Here is a 20,000-nt window from a genome sequence, read left to right as displayed (position 1 = left end):
AAGGTTCTCCTCCTGAGGCCCCTCACACTAGTATAGACCCTGACATGAAGGTTCTCCTCCTGAGGCCCCTCACACTAGTATAGACCTGACATGAAGGTTCTCCTCCTGAGGCCCCTCACACTAGTATAGACCTGACATGAAGGTTCTCCTCCTGAGGCCCCTCACACTAGTATAGACCCTGACATGAAGGTTCTCCTCCTGAGGCCCCTCACACTAGTATAGACCTGACATGAAGGTTCTCCTCCTGAGGCCCCTCACACTAGTATAGACCCTGACATGAAGGTTCTCCTCCTGAGGCCCCTCACACTAGTATAGACCTGACATGAAGGTTCTCCTCCTGAGGCCCCTCACACTAGTATAGACCTGACATGAAGGTTCTCCTCCTGAGGCCCCTCACACTAGTATAGACCTGACATGAAGGTTCTCCTCCTGAGGCCCCTCACACTAGTATAGACCCTGACATGAAGGTTCTCCTCCTGAGGCCCCTCACACTAGTATAGACCTGACATGAAGGTTCTCCTCCTGAGGCCCCTCACACTAGTATAGACCTGACATGAAGGTTCTCCTCCTGAGGCCCCTCACACTAGTATAGACCTGACATGAAGGTTCTCCTCCTGAGGCCCCTCACACTAGTATAGACCTGACATGAAGGTTCTCCTCCTGAGGCCCCTCACACTAGTATAGACCTGACATGAAGGTTCTCCTCCTGAGGCCCCTCACACTAGTATAGACCCTGACATGAAGGTTCTCCTCCTGAGGCCCCTCACACTAGTATAGACCTGACATGAAGGTTCTCCTCCTGAGGCCCCTCACACTAGTATAGACCCTGACATGAAGGTTCTCCTCCTGAGGCCCCTCACACTAGTATAGACCTGACATGAAGGTTCTCCTCCTGAGGCCCCTCACACTAGTATAGACCTGACATGAAGGTTCTCCTCCTGAGGCCCCTCACACTAGTATAGACCTGACATGAAGGTTCTCCTCCTGAGGCCCCTCACACTAGTATAGACCTGACATGAAGGTTCTCCTCCTGAGGCCCCTCACACTAGTATAGACCTGACATGAAGGTTCTCCTCCTGAGGCCCCTCACACTAGTATAGACCTGACATGAAGGTTCTCCTCCTGAGGCCCCTCACACTAGTATAGACCTGACATGAAGGTTCTCCTCCTGAGGCCCCTCACACTAGTATAGACCTGACATGAAGGTTCTCCTCCTGAGGCCCCTCACACTAGTATAGACCTGACATGAAGGTTCTCCTCCTGAGGCCCCTCACACTAGTATAGACCTGACATGAAGGTTCTCCTCCTGAGGCCCCTCACACTAGTATAGACCCTGACATGAAGGTTCTCCTCCTGAGGCCCCTCACACTAGTATAGACCTGACATGAAGGTTCTCCTCCTGAGGCCCCTCACACTAGTATAGACCTGACATGAAGGTTCTCCTCCTGAGGCCCCTCACACTAGTATAGACCCTGACATGAAGGTTCTCCTCCTGAGGCCCCTCACACTAGTATAGACCTGACATGAAGGTTCTCCTCCTGAGGCCCCTCACACTAGTATAGACCTGACATGAAGGTTCTCCTCCTGAGGCCCCTCACACTAGTATAGACCTGACATGAAGGTTCTCCTCCTGAGGCCCCTCACACTAGTATAGACCCTGACATGAAGGTTCTCCTCCTGAGGCCCCTCACACTAGTATAGACCTGACATGAAGGTTCTCCTCCTGAGGCCCCTCACACTAGTATAGACCTGACATGAAGGTTCTCCTCCTGAGGCCCCTCACACTAGTATAGACCTGACATGAAGGTTCTCCTCCTGAGGCCCCTCACACTAGTATAGACCCTGACATGAAGGTTCTCCTCCTGAGGCCCCTCACACTAGTATAGACCTGACATGAAGGTTCTCCTCCTGAGGCCCCTCACACTAGTATAGACCCTGACATGAAGGTTCTCCTCCTGAGGCCCCTCACACTAGTATAGACCTGACATGAAGGTTCTCCTCCTGAGGCCCCTCACACTAGTATAGACCTGACATGAAGGTTCTCCTCCTGAGGCCCCTCACACTAGTATAGACCTGACATGAAGGTTCTCCTCCTGAGGCCCCTCACACTAGTATAGACCTGACATGAAGGTTCTCCTCCTGAGGCCCCTCACACTAGTATAGACCTGACATGAAGGTTCTCCTCCTGAGGCCCCTCACACTAGTATAGACCTGACATGAAGGTTCTCCTCCTGAGGCCCCTCACACTAGTATAGACCTGACATGAAGGTTCTCCTCCTGAGGCCCCTCACACTAGTATAGACCTGACATGAAGGTTCTCCTCTTGAGGCCCCTCACACTAGTATAGACCTGACATGAAGGTTCTCCTCCTGAGGCCCCTCACACTAGTATAGACCTGACATGAAGGTTCTCCTCCTGAGGCCCCTCACACTAGTATAGACCCTGACATGAAGGTTCTCCTCCTGAGGCCCCTCACACTAGTATAGACCTGACATGAAGGTTCTCCTCCTGAGGCCCCTCACACTAGTATAGACCTGACATGAAGGTTCTCCTCCTGAGGCCCCTCACACTAGTATAGACCCTGACATGAAGGTTCTCCTCCTGAGGCCCCTCACACTAGTATAGACCTGACATGAAGGTTCTCCTCCTGAGGCCCCTCACACTAGTATAGACCTGACATGAAGGTTCTCCTCCTGAGGCCCCTCACACTAGTATAGACCTGACATGAAGGTTCTCCTCCTGAGGCCCCTCACACTAGTATAGACCCTGACATGAAGGTTCTCCTCCTGAGGCCCCTCACACTAGTATAGACCTGACATGAAGGTTCTCCTCCTGAGGCCCCTCACACTAAGAAGCTACTGTGACTGAACATGAATGAACTCTTTTAGTTTCTCACACAAGCTTGAACTGGAGTCTCAGCAGGTTTTTCTTTTCTCAACCGAGCGTAGACTTAGAATCACTTTTGTTTTGTATGCATTACACATAATAGCATTTTCAACTTTAATCCAACAATTTTCAACTATAATCAAACAATTTTCAACTATAATCAAACAATTTAAACTATAATCCAACAATTTTCAACTATAATCAACAATTTTAACTATAATCAAACAATTTTCAACTATAATCAAACAATTTAAACTATAATCCAACAATTTTCAACTATAATCCAACAATTTTCAACTATAATCCAACAATTTTCAACTATAATCAAACAATTTTCAACTATAATCCAACAATTTTCAACTATAATCAAACAATTTTCAACTATAATCAACAATTTTCAACTATAATCAAACAATTTAAACTATAATCCAACAATTTTCAACTATAATCAAACAATTTTCAACTATAATCAACAATTTTCAACTATAATCCAACAATTTTCAACTATAATCCAACAATTTTCAACTATAATCCAACAATTTTCAACTATAATCCAACAATTTTCAACTATAATCAACAATTTTCAACTATAATCCAACAATTTTCAACTATAATCCAACAATTTTCAACTATAATCCAACAATTTTCAACTATAATCAAACAATTTTCAACTATAATCCAACAATTTTCAACTATAATCAAACAATTTTCAACTATAATCAACAATTTTCAACTATAATCAACAATTTTCAACTATAATCAAACAATTTTCAACTATAATCAAACAATTTTCAACTATAATCAAACAATTTTCAACTAGAATCAAACAATTTTCAACTATAATCAAACAATTTTCAACTATAATCAAACAATTTTCAACTAAAATCAAACAATTTTCAACTATAATCAACAATTTTCAACTATAATCAAACAATTTTCAACTAGAATCAAACAATTTTCAACTAGAATCAAACAATTTTCAACTAGAATCAAACAATTTTCAACTAGAATCAAACAATTTTCAACTATAATCCAACATTTAAACTATAATCCAACAATTTTCAACTATAATCCAACAATTTTCAACTATAATCAAACAATTTTCAACTATAATCAAACAATTTAAACTATAATCCAACAATTTTCAACTAGAATCAAACAATTTTCAACTAGATCAAACAATTTTCAACTAGAATCAAACAATTTTCAACTATAATCAAACAATTTTCAACTATAATCCAACATTTAAACTATAATCCAACAATTTTCAACTATAATCCAACAATTTTCAACTATAATCAAACAATTTAAACTATAATCCAACAATTTTCAACTAGAATCAAACAATTTTCAACTAGAATCAAACAATTTTCAACTATAATCAAACAATTTTCAACTATAATCCAACATTTAAACTATAATCCAACAATTTTCAACTATAATCCAACAATTTTCAACTATAATCAAACAATTTTCAACTATAATCGAACAATTTTCAACTATAATCAAACAATTTTCAACTATAATCAACAATTTTCAACTATAATCAAACAATTTAAACTATAATCCAACAATTTTCAACTATAATCAAACAATTTTCAACTATAATCAACAATTTTCAACTATAATCCAACAATTTTCAACTATAATCAAACAATTTAAACTATAATCCAACAATTTTCAACTATAATCAAACAATTTTCAACTATAATCCAACAATTTTCAACTATAATCCAACATTTAAACTATAATCCAACATTTAAACTATAATCCAACATTTAAACTAGAATCCAACAATCTTCATGTCATGTGATCATATGTTGATCTAGTTTCTTCTTCACATCTTAATCTCTCCTACAAACACCTTCATGACTGAAGTCACTGTTTAACTTCAACCGACTTGATTAACGTGTTTAACTTCTTGTTCTTCTAAAGATGGACTTTAAACCACTTTATCTCAACATATGTTGAGCTCGAGCTTCTTCACGTCAATCATTCCTGAAGGTCACTCACCTGTGTGGTTGGAGAACTGGACCGAGTTGATGGAGTCCACCTCGAAGCCCAGAACCTGCGACACAAACGGTCCAGAAGAATGGAACAAGTTGTGTTGAAATCTTTGCAAATGTGTTGAAATCTTTGCAAATGTGTTGAAATCTTTGCAAATGTGTTTAAATTGAAATCTTTGCAAATGTGTTGAAATCTTTGCAAATGTGTTTAAATTGAAATCTTTGCAAATGTGTTGAAATCTTTGCAAATGTCCACATGAAGGTGTTTTTACTGAAGTTACTGTAAATAAAATACTTAGTTTTACTTTTGTTTTCAGTCTGAGTCTTCCTTCGTCACAAGTTTGTAAAGAAGGAAAACAAACTCATTATTAATTGACATTAAAATACAAACGTCAGTTGAAACAGAACAAGTTTGGATCAAACTATATTTTTACCTGCAGAGGAAACGTTGCTGATTTATTGCCAACATATCCTCGAACAACATGACTCTGGATCGATAACACGCGACTGTCCATCTTAAACCAGGAAACTGGTTGAAAGTTTTCAAGCAGTTGAGAAGCGGAGCAGTTCTTCTTTTTTTCCCTTTTCTTCCTCTTTTTCTTCTTTTCTTTTCTTCTCCTTCTTCCTTTTCTCCTCCTTCTTCTTCTGACGCTCACGGATTCTGATCAGGCAGCTCTCAAGACACCTAAACCGCTACTTCCGCTGAGCGAGAAGAAACAAAATTACAAAATAAAAATAAAAAACAGACTTTAAAAAAAAATACTTTAACATATAAACATACTTATATATACATACATACTTTAAAATATCCTCAACACACGTGGCAGCTCTGACCAATGAAAACAAACCAATAACAGGATAAATCAAAGACAAACTTATTATAAAATAACGTATAATAACGTGTATCAGTGACATTTGTGTAAAATTACATTTCAAAGAGTTTGTGAATTAATTTAGCGTAGCTTTGTGACGTCATTCCTAAACAATAAATGTTCACGTTAAACGTATTTTCATAGTTTTTAAAATATAAACTGATACAATGATAACAACATCTTTGGCCATCACTAAACTTTTATATATTTGTCTATATTTAAATATGTTGTTTTAAGTTGTTGTTTCCATCAAGAAGTTAATAAAATACGTCATCAATGCTCTGATAAAACATTAACTTTAGTTGAAAGTCTTGACGATCTTTAGAAATATCAATAAAGTCGATCGATCGCCTCCTGATGTGTCAAGTATTTTAACTTTACTTTTTATATATACGTTCACTGCTGTTTTTAACGGTTGCCAAGCAACGACATTTCCACTAGGTGGCGCACTAAGATGACGTCAGACCTGATGACCTTCGCAGCAGAGATAGAATGAACGGAATCTCAGACTGACTTGACCTTCTAACCATGACTTGACCTTCGATAGAACCTTAATCTCGTCACAAGCACCAGTTTATCATCTTGATACAAACTTCAATAAATTACACAGACCTGTCAGTCATCAAGACCTGTCAGTCATCAAGACCTGTCAGTCATCAAGACCTGTCAGTCAGTCATCAAGACCTGTCAGTCATCAAGACCTGTCAGTCAGTCATCAAGACCTGTCAGTCATCAAGACCTGTCAGTCAGTCATCAAGACCTGTCAGTCATCAAGACCTGTCAGTCAGTCATCAAGACCTGTCAGTCATCAAGACCTGTCAGTCAGTCATCAAGACCTGTCAGTCATCAAGACCTGTCAGTCAGTCATCAAGACCTGTCAGTCAGTCATCAAGACCTGTCAGTCAGTCATCAAGACCTGTTAGTCATCAAGACCTGTCAGTCATCAAGACCTGTCAGTCATCAAGACCTGTCAGTCAGTCATCAAGACCTGTCAGTCATCAAGACCTGTCAGTCATCAAGACCTGTCAGTCAGTCATCAAGACCTGTCAGTCATCAAGACCTGTCAGTCAGTCATCAAGACCTGTCAGTCATCAAGACCTGTCAGTCAGTCATCAAGACCTGTCAGTCATCAAGACCTGTTAGTCATCAAGACCTGTTAGTCATCAAGACCTGTCAGTCATCAAGACCTGTCAGTCATCAAGACCTGTTAGTCATCAAGACCTGTCAGTCAGTCATCAAGACCTAACAGTCATCAAGACCTGTCAGTCATCAAGACCTGTCAGTCATCAAGACCTGTCAGTCATCAAGACCTGTTAGTCATCAAGACCTGTCAGTCATCAAGACCTGTTAGTCATCAAGACCTGTCAGTCAGTCATCAAGACCTGTCAGTCAGTCATCAAGACCTGTCAGTCAGTCATCAAGACCTGTCAGTCAGTCATCAAGACCTGTTAGTCATCAAGACCTGTCAGTCATCAAGACCTGTCAGTCATCAAGACCTGTCAGTCATCAAGACCTGTTAGTCATCAAGACCTGTCAGTCAGTCATCAAGACCTGTCAGTCATCAAGACCTGTTAGTCATCAAGACCTGTCAGTCATCAAGACCTGTCAGTCATCAAGACCTGTCAGTCATCAAGACCTGTTAGTCATCAAGACCTGTCAGTCAGTCATCAAGACCTGTCAGTCAGTCATCAAGACCTGTCAGTCAGTCATCAAGACCTGTCAGTCAGTCATCAAGACCTGTTAGTCATCAAGACCTGTCAGTCATCAAGACCTGTCAGTCATCAAGACCTGTCAGTCATCAAGACCTGTTAGTCATCAAGACCTGTCAGTCATCAAGACCTGTTAGTCATCAAGACCTGTCAGTCAGTCATCAAGACCTGTCAGTCAGTCATCAAGACCTGTCAGTCAGTCATCAAGACCTGTTAGTCATCAAGACCTGTCAGTCATCAAGACCTGTTAGTCATCAAGACCTGTCAGTCATCAAACCTGTCAGTCAGTCATCAAACCTGTCAGTCATCAAGACCTGTCAGTCATCAAACCTGTCAGTCAGTCATCAAACCTGTCAGTCATCAAACCTGTCATCATCAAACCTGTCAGTCATCAAACCTGTCAGTCATCAAACCTGTCAGTCAGTCATCAAACCTGTCAGTCATCAAACCTGTCATCATCAAACCTGTCAGTCATCAAACCTGTCAGTCATCAAACCTGTCAGTCATCAAACCTGTCAGTCAGTCATCAAACCTGTCAGTCATCAAACCTGTCATCATCAAACCTGTCAGTCATCAAACCTGTCAGTCATCAAACCTGTCAGTCATCAAACCTGTCAGTCAGTCATAAACAGTCACAAAGACAGTCAGGAAGGAAATAAGCAAAGAAAAAGCAACAGATGAAGAAAAGAAAGACACTCGTGTCTAGACTTACTTCACCAAAGTGACAATAAATGTTTATTTATAAAATCATTTCAAACTAGAGACAGTCAGTGTTACAGAATGAAAACAATGTTTTATTTATTATTGTTTAGTTTACGAGACTATTTTCGTTTCATTATCATGTCATTACTGTTCGTATAATTAATGTATCATTGTTTTTATATTGAATATTGACCTGATATAATGTTTATCTTCGTCTAGTAAACTGATGATCAAATGAACCTAAAGTGGGAAGAATGTTAATAAAATATCAATTATTATTAATAAAACATCAATTATTATTAATAAAATATCAATTATTATTAATAAAATATCAATTATTATTAATAAAACATCAATTATTATTAATAAAATATCAATTATTTTTAATAAAACATCAATTATTATTAATAAAACATCAATTATTATTAATAAAACATCAATGAACAAACATAAAACACGCTACAGTTCACGTGAGGAAGCGTTGATGTCACTATATTTACTATCATACGTCATAGACTCGACTTGAAGGACTGCAGGAAACAGTGATGACGTCATCAGCCGTAACTTCAAGGATGTTAGTGACGAACATTCACAGAAGTTGAAAACACTTAGTAAATATTTGCAGTTTAATTTAAACATCATAGTTTCACCGGTAAGTCAGTATTTTCATGCTTATACAAGTTAGAAAAATAAAATGTGGATTTTAAGTAAATAATCCGTTAATTCTTCGACCGAGACGACTTCCGCCTGCGCTGACGTCACCGAGGGGCGGAGCCAAGCGACCACGTAAGACGCGTAAATATTAAGGAAGAGCTTCTTCTTCTCCTTCTCCATTCTTCTTCTCCTTCTCCTTCTTCTTCTCTCCTTCTCTTCTTCCCCGGAGCCTCCAGTGAGTCCAGGAGGACCAGAGAGGACATGCGCTCGCTCGTGTCTCTGCTCAGGTGCGCCGGGCTCCTGCTCAGGTGTGTGGGCCCGGTGGTGGTCGGTGTGTCTCTGGGCTTCACGCTGAGCCTCCTGAGCGTCACCTGGACCGACGAGGCGTGTGACCTGGACGGGCTCGAGGACGCGACCCGCGCGCAGCAGATGAACAACAGGAAACCGAACTCGATCTCGTTCGGGTCTGACGTGGACTCGGAGGAGGATCTGGAGCCGAGGATAGTTCCGTACAACCAGGTCCAGCAGAGTGCCCCGAAGAAGGTGTTCAGGTGAGCCAGGACCCGGATGGTATTATCACGTTACTGTTGATAAACTGCAGAGTCTGGTTCTTGGAAGGATTTGAAGGATCACAGGAGGTGGATCTGGTTCATGTCCTTGAACAACAATATCCTCTGAACATATCTTGATGGTCTGTGGTCACGTGAAGGTTCCAGGATCAGGATCATCTCTGATGTTCCTCATGATCGCAGACGGTTCCTCAGTTTGTCCTTGAGATGATTCTCAGGAGAAACAAGTGTGAGCTTGTTTGTGGCTTTGATGGACGTTTAGGGTCGAGCAGTAAAGTAGCATCTGTTGGTTACTGACCTGTGGACGTCTCTGACTGACCTGTGGACGTCTCTCACTGACCTGTGGACGTCTCTTACTGACCTGTGGACGTCTCTTACTGACCTGTGGACGTCTCTTACTGACCTGTGGACGTCTCTCACTGACCTGTGGACGTCTCTTACTGACCTGTGGACGTCTCTTACTGACCTGTGGACGTCTCTTACTGACCTGTGGACGTCTCTCACTGACCTGTGGACGTCTCTTACTGACCTGTGGACGTCTCTGACTGACCTGTGGACGTCTCTAAACTGACCTGTGGACGTCTCTTACTGACCTGTGGACGTCTCTGACTGACCTGTGGACGTCTCTAAACTGACCTGTGGACGTCTCTTACTGACCTGTGGACGTCTCTGACTGACCTGTGGACGTCTCTTACTGACCTGTGGACGTCTCTTACTGACCTGTGGACGTCTCTGACTGACCTGTGGACGTCTCTTACTGACCTGTGGACGTCTCTGACTGACCTGTGGACGTCTCTAAACTGACCTGTGGACGTCTCTTACTAACCTGTGGACGTCTCTTACTGACCTGTGGACGTCTCTTACTGACCTGTGGACGTCTCTTACTGACCTGTGGACGTCTCTTACTGACCTGTGGACGTCTCTTACTGACCTGTGGACGTCTCTTACTGACCTGTGGACGTCTCTGACTGACCTGTGGACGTCTCTAAACTGACCTGTGGACGTCTCTTACTAACCTGTGGACGTCTCTTACTGACCTGTGGACGTCTCTTACTGACCTGTGGACGTCTCTTACTGACCTGTGGACGTCTCTTACTGACCTGTGGACGTCTCTTACTGACCTGTGGACGTCTCTCACTGACCTGTGGACGTCTCTTACTGACCTGTGGACGTCACTTACTGACCTGTGGACGTCTCTCACTGACCTGTGGACGTCTCTTACTGACCTGTGGACGTCTCTTACTGACCGGTGGACGTCTCTTACTGACCTGTGGACGTCTCTTACTGACCTGTGGACGTCTCTCACTGACCGGTGGACGTCTCTTACTGACCTGTGGACGTCTCTTACTGACCTGTGGACGTCTCTAAACTGACCTGTGGACGTCTCTTACTGACCTGTGGACGTCTCTTACTGACCTGTGGACGTCTCTTACTGACCTGTGGACGTCTCTGACTGACCTGTGGACGTCTCTAAACTGACCTGTGGACGTCTCTTACTAACCTGTGGACGTCTCTTACTGACCTGTGGACGTCTCTTACTGACCTGTGGACGTCTCTTACTGACCTGTGGACGTCTCTTACTGACCTGTGGACGTCTCTTACTGACCTGTGGACGTCTCTCACTGACCTGTGGACGTCTCTTACTGACCTGTGGACGTCACTTACTGACCTGTGGACGTCTCTCACTGACCGGTGGACGTCTCTTACTGACCTGTGGACGTCTCTTACTGACCGGTGGACGTCTCTTACTGACCTGTGGACGTCTCTTACTGACCTGTGGACGTCTCTTACTGACCTGTGGACGTCTCTTACTGACCTGTGGACGTCTCTAAACTGACCTGTGGACGTCTCTAAACTGACCTGTGGACGTCTCTTACTGACCTGTGGACGTCTCTTACTGACCTGTGGACGTCTCTTACTGACCGGTGGACGTCTCTTACTGACCTGTGGACGTCTCTTACTGACCTGTGGACGTCTCTAAACTGACCTGTGGACGTCTCTAAACTGACCTGTGGACGTCTCTAAACTGACCTGTGGACGTCTCTTACTGACCTGTGGACGTCTCTTACTGACCTGTGGACGTCTCTTACTGACCTGTGGACGTCTCTTACTGACCTGTGGACGTCTCTAAACTGACCTGTGGACGTCTCTAAACTGACCTGTGGACGTCTCTAAACTGACCTGTGGACGTCTCTAAACTGACCTGTGGACGTCTCTTAACTGACCTGTGGACGTCTCTTAATGACCTGTGGACGTCTCTTAACTCAGAAGATTTATTAAGATATTTGTCAACATTGTGTTTAGAATTAGTACATGTAAGTAAGTAAGTTCCAGTATAAGTGACCATGCAATCAGACCAGACTGAGGACGAGAGGATACAGTGAGTCCAGCAGCTTTTAAAGCTGATGTTTGGACATATTTTGGTTTGAAAACAAATGAAAGTAGTTACAATACTACACATATATACTTGTTACTACACTATCACAACACCAGAGTCAAGTACTGGACAATACTACACATATATACTTGTTACTACACTATCACAACACCAGAGTCAAGTACTGGACAACACTACACATATATACTTGTTACTACACTATCACAACACCACTGTCAAGTACTGGACAATACTACACATATATACTTGTTACTACACTATCACAACACCAGAGTCAAGTACTGGACAATACTACACATATATACTTGTTACTACACTATCACAACACCAGAGTCAAGTACTGGACAATACTACACATATATACTTGTTACTACACTATCACAACACCAGAGTCAAGTGCTGGACAATACTGCACATATATACTTGTTACTACACTATCACAACACCAGAGTCAAGTACTGGACAATACTACACATATATACTTGTTACTACACTATCACAACACCAGAGTCAAGTACTGGACAATACTACACATATATACTTGTTACTACACTATCACAACACCAGAGTCAAGTGCTGGACAATACTACACATATATACTTGTTACTACACTATCACAACACCAGAGTCAAGTACTGGACAATACTACACATATATACTTGTTACTACACTATCACAACACCAGAGTCAAGTACTGGACAATACTACACATATATACTTGTTACTACACTATCACAACACCAGAGTAAAGGGCTGGACAATACTACACATATATACTTGTTACTACACTATCACAACACCAGAGTAAAGGGCTGGACAATACTACACATATATACTTGTTACTACACTATCACAACACCAGAGTCAAGTACTGGACAATACTACACATATATACTTGTTACTACACTATCACAACACCAGAGTCAAGTACTGGACAATACTACACATATATACTTGTTACTACACTATCACAACACCAGAGTCAAGTACTGGACAATATTACACATATATACTTGTTACTACACTATCACAACACCAGAGTCAAGTACTGGACAATACTACACATATATACTTGTTACTACACTATCACAACACCAGAGTCAAGTACTAGACAATACTACACATATATACTTGTTACTACACTATAACAACACCAGAGTCAAGTACTGGACAATACTACACATATATACTTGTTACTACACTATCACAACACCAGAGTCAAGTACTGGACAATACTACACATATATACTTGTTACTACACTATCACAACAACAGAGTCAAGTACTGGACAATATTACACATATATACTTGTTACTACACTATCACAACACCAGAGTCAAGTACTGGACAATACTACACATATATACTTGTTACTACACTATCACAACACCAGAGTCAAGTACTGGACAATACTACACATATATACTTGTTACTACACTATCACAACACCAGAGTCAAGTACTGGACAATACTACACATATATACTTGTTACTACACTATCACAACACCAGAGTCAAGTACTAGACAATACTACACATATATACTTGTTACTACACTATCACAACAACAGAGTCAAGTACTGGACAATACTACACATATATACTTGTTACTACACTATAACAACACCAGAGTCAAGTACTGGACAATACTACACATATATACTTGTTACTACACTATCACAACACCAGAGTCAAGTACTGGACAATACTACACATATATACTTGTTACTACACTATCACAACAACAGAGTCAAGTACTGCACAATTCTACACATATATATTTGTTACTACACTATCACGATATATGTTGTATTGTGATATCAACACACTCTTGATGATACACAAACCTCGAGTGACGTCGACTTCATGGACGACTGTGTCGAGTCTATAATAACAACAATAATAACAATAATAACAACAATAATAACAATAATAACAATAACAACAATAACAATAATAACAACAATAACAACAACAATAACAATAATAACAATAATAACAACAATAATAATAACAACAATAATAACAACAATAACAATAATAATAACAACAATAATAACAACAATAACAACAACAATAATAACAATAACAACAATAACAATAATAACAACAATAACAACAACAATAATAACAATAATAATAACAACAATAACAACAACAATAATAACAATAATAATAACAACAACAACAATAACAATAATAATAACAACAATAATAACAACAATAACAACAACAATAATAACAATAACAATAATAACAATAATAACAACAATAACAACAATAACAATAATAATAACAACAATAATAACAACAATAACAACAACAATAATAACAATAACAATAATAACAATAATAACAACAATAACAACAACAATAATAACAATAACAATAATAACAATAACAACAACAATAACAATAATAACAACAGTAATAATGAAGTAATAACTCAAGCGTCTTCTCTCTCAGGGCGAAGTACATCAGTACTGAGCTGGGGATGCGCGAGCGTCTCTTCGTTGGAGTCTTGACGTCCAAAAACACCATCAGTACGTTGGGCGTCGCCGTCAATCGCACCATCAGTCACCACCTGGACGCCGTGGTGTTCTTCACCGGGACGCGTCATCGAAAGGTTCCTCACGGCATGTTCGTGGTCGTCCACGGAGACGAGCGTCCCATCTGGAACATGTTCCAGACCATCAAGTACGTGCTGGACCACCACGTGGACCAGTACGACTGGTTCTACTTCGTCCAGGACGACGTGTACACGGAGGCGGACCGGATCAAGGCCCTGGTGGAGCACCTGAGTGTGGACCGGGAGCTGTACCTGGGCCGCCCAGAGGAGTTCATCGGGGGGGCCACCGAGGGCCGCTACTGCTACGGGGGCTTCGGCTACTTCCTGTCTCGCTCGCTGCTGCTCCGCCTGCAGGCCTTCCTGGAGAATTGCAGGAACGACATCCTCAGCGCCAGACCTGACGAGTGGCTCGGACGCTGCATCATCGATTACACGTCCGTCAACTGTGTCGGCGACTACGAGGTAACCTTTGACCTCTGTCTTCATCACGTCACGCTTACGAGCAGCTTCTCACATGTTTGACGTTTAAGAACAAAAATATTTATGCTATTCATACTATTTATACTATTTATACTATTCATACTATTCATACTATTTATACTATTCATACTATTTATACTATTCATACTATTTATACTATTTATACTATTTATACTATTCATACTATTTATACTATTTATACTATTCATACTATTCATACTATTTATACTATTCATACTATTCATACTATGAATAGTATTAATACTATTTATACTATTCATACTATTCATACTATTTATACTATTCATACTATTCATACTATTAATAGTATTAATACTATTCATACTATTCATACTATTCATACTATTCATACTATTAATAGTATTAATACTATTTATACTATTCATACTATTCATACTATTTATACTATTCATACTATTCATACTATTAATAGTATTAATACTATTTATACTATTTATACTATTCATACTATTCATACTATTCATACTATTTATACTATTCATACTATTCATACTATTCATACTATTAATAGTATTAATACTATTTATACTATTCATACTATTCATACTATTTATACTATTCATAATATTCATACTATTCATACTATTCATACTATTAATAGTATTAATAGTATTTATACTATTCATAATATTCATACTATTCATACTATTTATACTATTCATACTATTCATACTATTAATAGTATTAATACTATTTATACTATTCATACTATTCATACTATTCATACTATTTATACTATTCATAATATTCATACTATTCATACTATTTATACTATTCATACTATTCATACTATTAATACTATTTATACTATTCATAATATTCATACTATTCATACTATTTATACTATTCATACTATTAATACTATTAATAGTATTAATACTATTTATACTATTCATAATATTCATACTATTCATACTATTCATACTATTTATACTATTCATACTATTAATACTATTAATACTATTAATAGTATTAATACTATTTATACTATTCATAATATTCATACTATTCACACTATTAATACTATTAATACTATTAATAGTATTAATACTATTTATACTATTCATAATATTCATACTATTCATACTATTTATACTATTAATACTATTTATACTATTCATGCTATTAATACTATTTATACTGTTAATACTGTCATTACTATTCATATTATTAACACTTTTTATACTGTTATTACCAATAACACTGTTTATAATATCCATAGTATTAATAATATGAATAGTATGAATACTATAAATAATATTCATAGTATTAATAATATGAATAGTATGAATACTATAAATAATATTCATATTATTAATAATACTAATAGTATGAATACTATAAATAATATTCATAGTATTAATAGTATTAATAGTATGAATACTATAAATACTATTAATAGTATTAATAATATTAACTACTGGCAGCTTCTCAGCTTCATTTTCCAGCTGCTCTCAAGAAACCACCAGATGTTCTTCAAACCAGAAGCTCCAGGTCAAGCAGCAATAAAACATTAACTTAAACCAAGACACGTTTCCTTGTATCTGGAGCAGAACCTGGAGCAGGACCTTCACCAGCAGCTGCAGACCACGGGTCATGTTGACCCACTTGTTGTTATGTTGTTTAAATCTTTACTTCCAAATCAAACATCAAACAAGTGAATGAACGAGTAAATATAAAATAAATATAATAGAATAAACTTTATCAAGATAAGATCAACTTTATTAACTCTCTGAGAATCATGTGATCAGTGAGAAGAATATTATTAAAGAATAATATTTGTTGAAATATTACCAGAGCCTGTCGCTCCTGCAATAATAATAATAATAATAATAATAATAACAAAAATAACAATGATAATAATAACAACACAAATAACTAATAATAATAATAATTAATAACAACACAAATAACTAATAATAATTATAATAATATCAATAGTAAAAACAATAACAATAATAATAACATCAAAATAACAATGATGATAATAACAATAATAATAACAGTAGTAATAATAACAATAATAGGAATAATATTAAAAATATAAATAATACTACAAATATTAACAGTAATTACAATAATAACAATAATAACAATAATAACAATACTAATAACAATAATAACAATAATAACAATACTAACAATACTAATAACAATAATAACAATAATACTAATAACAATAATAACAATACTAATAACAATAATAATAATAACAATACTAACAATAATAACAATACTAACAATACTAATAACAATACTAACAATACTAATAACAATACTAATAACAATACTAACAATACTAATAACAATAATAATAACAATAATAACAATACTAATAACAATAATACTAATAACAATACTAATAACAATAATACTAATAATAATAATAACAATACTAACAATAATAACAATACTAACAATACTAATAACAATACTAACAATACTAATAACAATACTAATAACAATACTAATAACAATAATAATAACAATAATAACAATACTAATAACAATAATACTAATAACAATACTAATAACAATAATAACAATAATACTAATAACAATAATAACAATAATAATAACAATAATAATAACAATACTAATAACAATAATAACAATACTAATAACAATAATAACAATAATACTAATAACAATAATAACAATAATAACAATAATAACAATACTAACAATACTAATAACAATACTAACAATACTAACAATACTAACAATACTAACAATACTAATAACAATACTAACAATACTAACAATACTAATAACAATACTAACAATACTCAACATCCTGAAGAGCTCATCAGTAGCATCAGGGCCTCCAGAGAAGTTCAGTCCATGTCTGTTATTATTGTGTTCAAAGCTGGAGGTTCGACCTTTGGTTGAATCATCAGGAGCTTCATGGTTAGTTGTTGTCTGACCTTGACCTGTCTGAGCTGAACGTGGTCACCTGTGTTCGACCTCAGGGCCTTCAGTACCTCCACCACGAGCTGGGCAAGAACTCTGACCCCAGCAAGGATCCCAGTGAGGAGCTGAAGAACGCCCTGACCGTCCATCCCGTGTCTGACCCCGAGCAGATGTACCGTCTGCACAGGTTCTTCTCCGAGCTGGAGCTGAAGGACACCTACGACCACATCACCAGACTGCAGGTGAGAAGAAGCTGGAGATGAAGACCTGAAGCCAGAAGCTCCTCCAACATGTTCAGTGTATTGATCACAGTGAAGGTCGAGGTTAAATAATCATTGAATGATTAAATGATTATTGATCATATTATGGATCAAATTAGGGATCAAATTATTGATCACATTATTGATCACATTATTGATCCCATTATTGATCACATTATGGATCAAATTATTGATCACATTATTGATCACATTATGGATCAAATTATTGATCACATTATTGATCAAATTAGGGATCAAATTATTGATCACATTATTGATATTATTATTGATCACATGATTGATCACATTATTGATCCCATTATTGATCCCATTATTGATCCCATTATTGATCACATTATGGATCAAATTATTGATCACATTATTGATCACATTATGGATCAAATTATTGATCACTTTATTGATCACATTATGGATCACATTATTGATATTATTATTGATCACATGATTGATCACATTATTGATCACATTATGGATCAAATTATTGATCACATTATTGATCACATTATTGATCCCATTATTGATCACATTATGGATCAAATTATTGATCACATTATGGATCAAATTATTGATCACTTTATTGATATTATTATTGATATTATTATTGATCACATGATTGATCACATTTTTGATCACTTTATTGATCACATTATGGATCAAATTATTGATCACTTTATTGATCACATTATTGATATTATTATTGATCACATTATTGATCACATTATGGATCAAATTATTGATCACATTATGGATCACATTATGGATCAAATTATTGATAACTTTATCGATCACATTATTGATATTATTATTGATCACATGATTGATCACATTATTGATCACATTATGGATCAAATTATTGATCACTTTATTGATCACATTATTGATATTATTATTGATTATATGATTGATCACATGATTGATCACATTATTGATCACATTATGGATCAAATTATTGATTATATGATTGATCACATTATTGATCACATTATTGATTATATGATTGATCACATGATTGATCACATTATTGATCACATTATGGATCACATTATTGATCACATTATTGATCATATTATTGATCACATTATTTATATTATTATTGATCACATTATTGTTAATATTATTGTTCATATTATCGATCATGTTATTGATCACATTATTGTTATTATTATTGATAATATTATTGATCACATTATTGATCATGTTTTTGTTCACATTATTGATTATATTATCGATCATATTATTGATTATACTATTATTCACATTATTGATCATATTTTTGTTCACATTATTGATCATATTATTGATCATATTATCGATCATATTATCGATCATATTATTGATGATACTCGTGTCTCCACAGGAGGAAATCAAGAACGTCAGCGTCGTTGCCTTCGAGGGGAACCGCAGCTCGCAGTGGCCCGTCGGGATCAACCCTCCCTTCCAGCCCACGTCTCGCTTCGAGGTCCTGAGGTGGGAGTACTTCACGGAGCAGGACATCTACTCCTGCAGCGACGGCTCCCCCAAGTGCGAGCTGCGAGGCGTGGACCGTCTGGACGTGGAGGACGTGATCGCGGCGGCCGTGGACGAACTGAACAGGAAGTACAAGCCTGTCCTTCACCTGAAGAAGCAGCAGCTGATCAACGGCTACAGACGCTTCGACCCGGTCCGAGGGATGGAGTACACCCTGGACCTGCAGCTGGAGCTGGTCAACCAGAAGGGTCACAGTCGCTCCCTGACCAAGAGGGTTCACCTGGTGCGGCCGCTCAGTCGCGTGGAGATCATTCCGATGCCGTACGTGACGGAGGCCACGCGGGTCCACGTCATCGTGCCGCTCACCGTCCACGAGCGCCGCCACGTCCAGCGCTTCCTCCAAGTCTTCGCCTCCAACGCCTTCGAGATGACGGAGAACGCCATCCTGACCTT

General features: G+C 37.8%; 2 protein-coding genes across 2 annotated transcripts in view; one reads left to right on the top strand and one right to left on the bottom strand.

The window, feature by feature from the left end:
- LOC148067956 (pyridoxal kinase-like) overlaps nt 1-5,570 on the bottom strand; it is an 11,552-nt gene extending 5,982 nt beyond the window's left edge. Inside the window, exons 1-2 of the mRNA XM_087803763.1 lie at nt 5,327-5,570; nt 4,900-4,954 (exon numbers count right to left, since the gene is read on the bottom strand). Coding sequence (XP_087659889.1) covers nt 4,900-4,954; nt 5,327-5,407 — 136 coding nt within the window. The 5' untranslated portion in view covers nt 5,408-5,570. The remainder of the gene's footprint in view (nt 1-4,899; nt 4,955-5,326) is intronic.
- Nucleotides 5,571-8,960: 3,390 nt separating this feature from the next.
- chpfa (chondroitin polymerizing factor a) overlaps nt 8,961-20,000 on the top strand; it is a 13,611-nt gene continuing 2,571 nt past the window's right edge. The window contains exons 1-4 of the mRNA XM_087804432.1: nt 8,961-9,380; nt 14,262-14,826; nt 17,859-18,041; nt 19,438-20,000. The exon at nt 19,438-20,000 is cut by the window's right edge and continues 2,571 nt beyond it. Coding sequence (XP_087660558.1) covers nt 9,091-9,380; nt 14,262-14,826; nt 17,859-18,041; nt 19,438-20,000 — 1,601 coding nt within the window. The 5' untranslated portion in view covers nt 8,961-9,090. The remainder of the gene's footprint in view (nt 9,381-14,261; nt 14,827-17,858; nt 18,042-19,437) is intronic.

The sequence above is a fragment of the Callionymus lyra genome, chromosome 12, assembly GCF_982586985.1.
Source record: "Callionymus lyra chromosome 12, fCalLyr1.hap1.1, whole genome shotgun sequence".
Lineage (NCBI taxonomy): Eukaryota > Metazoa > Chordata > Actinopteri > Syngnathiformes > Callionymidae > Callionymus > Callionymus lyra.
Note: the sequence above shows the minus strand (reverse complement) of the source record. Positions and strands in the feature narration are given on the sequence as shown.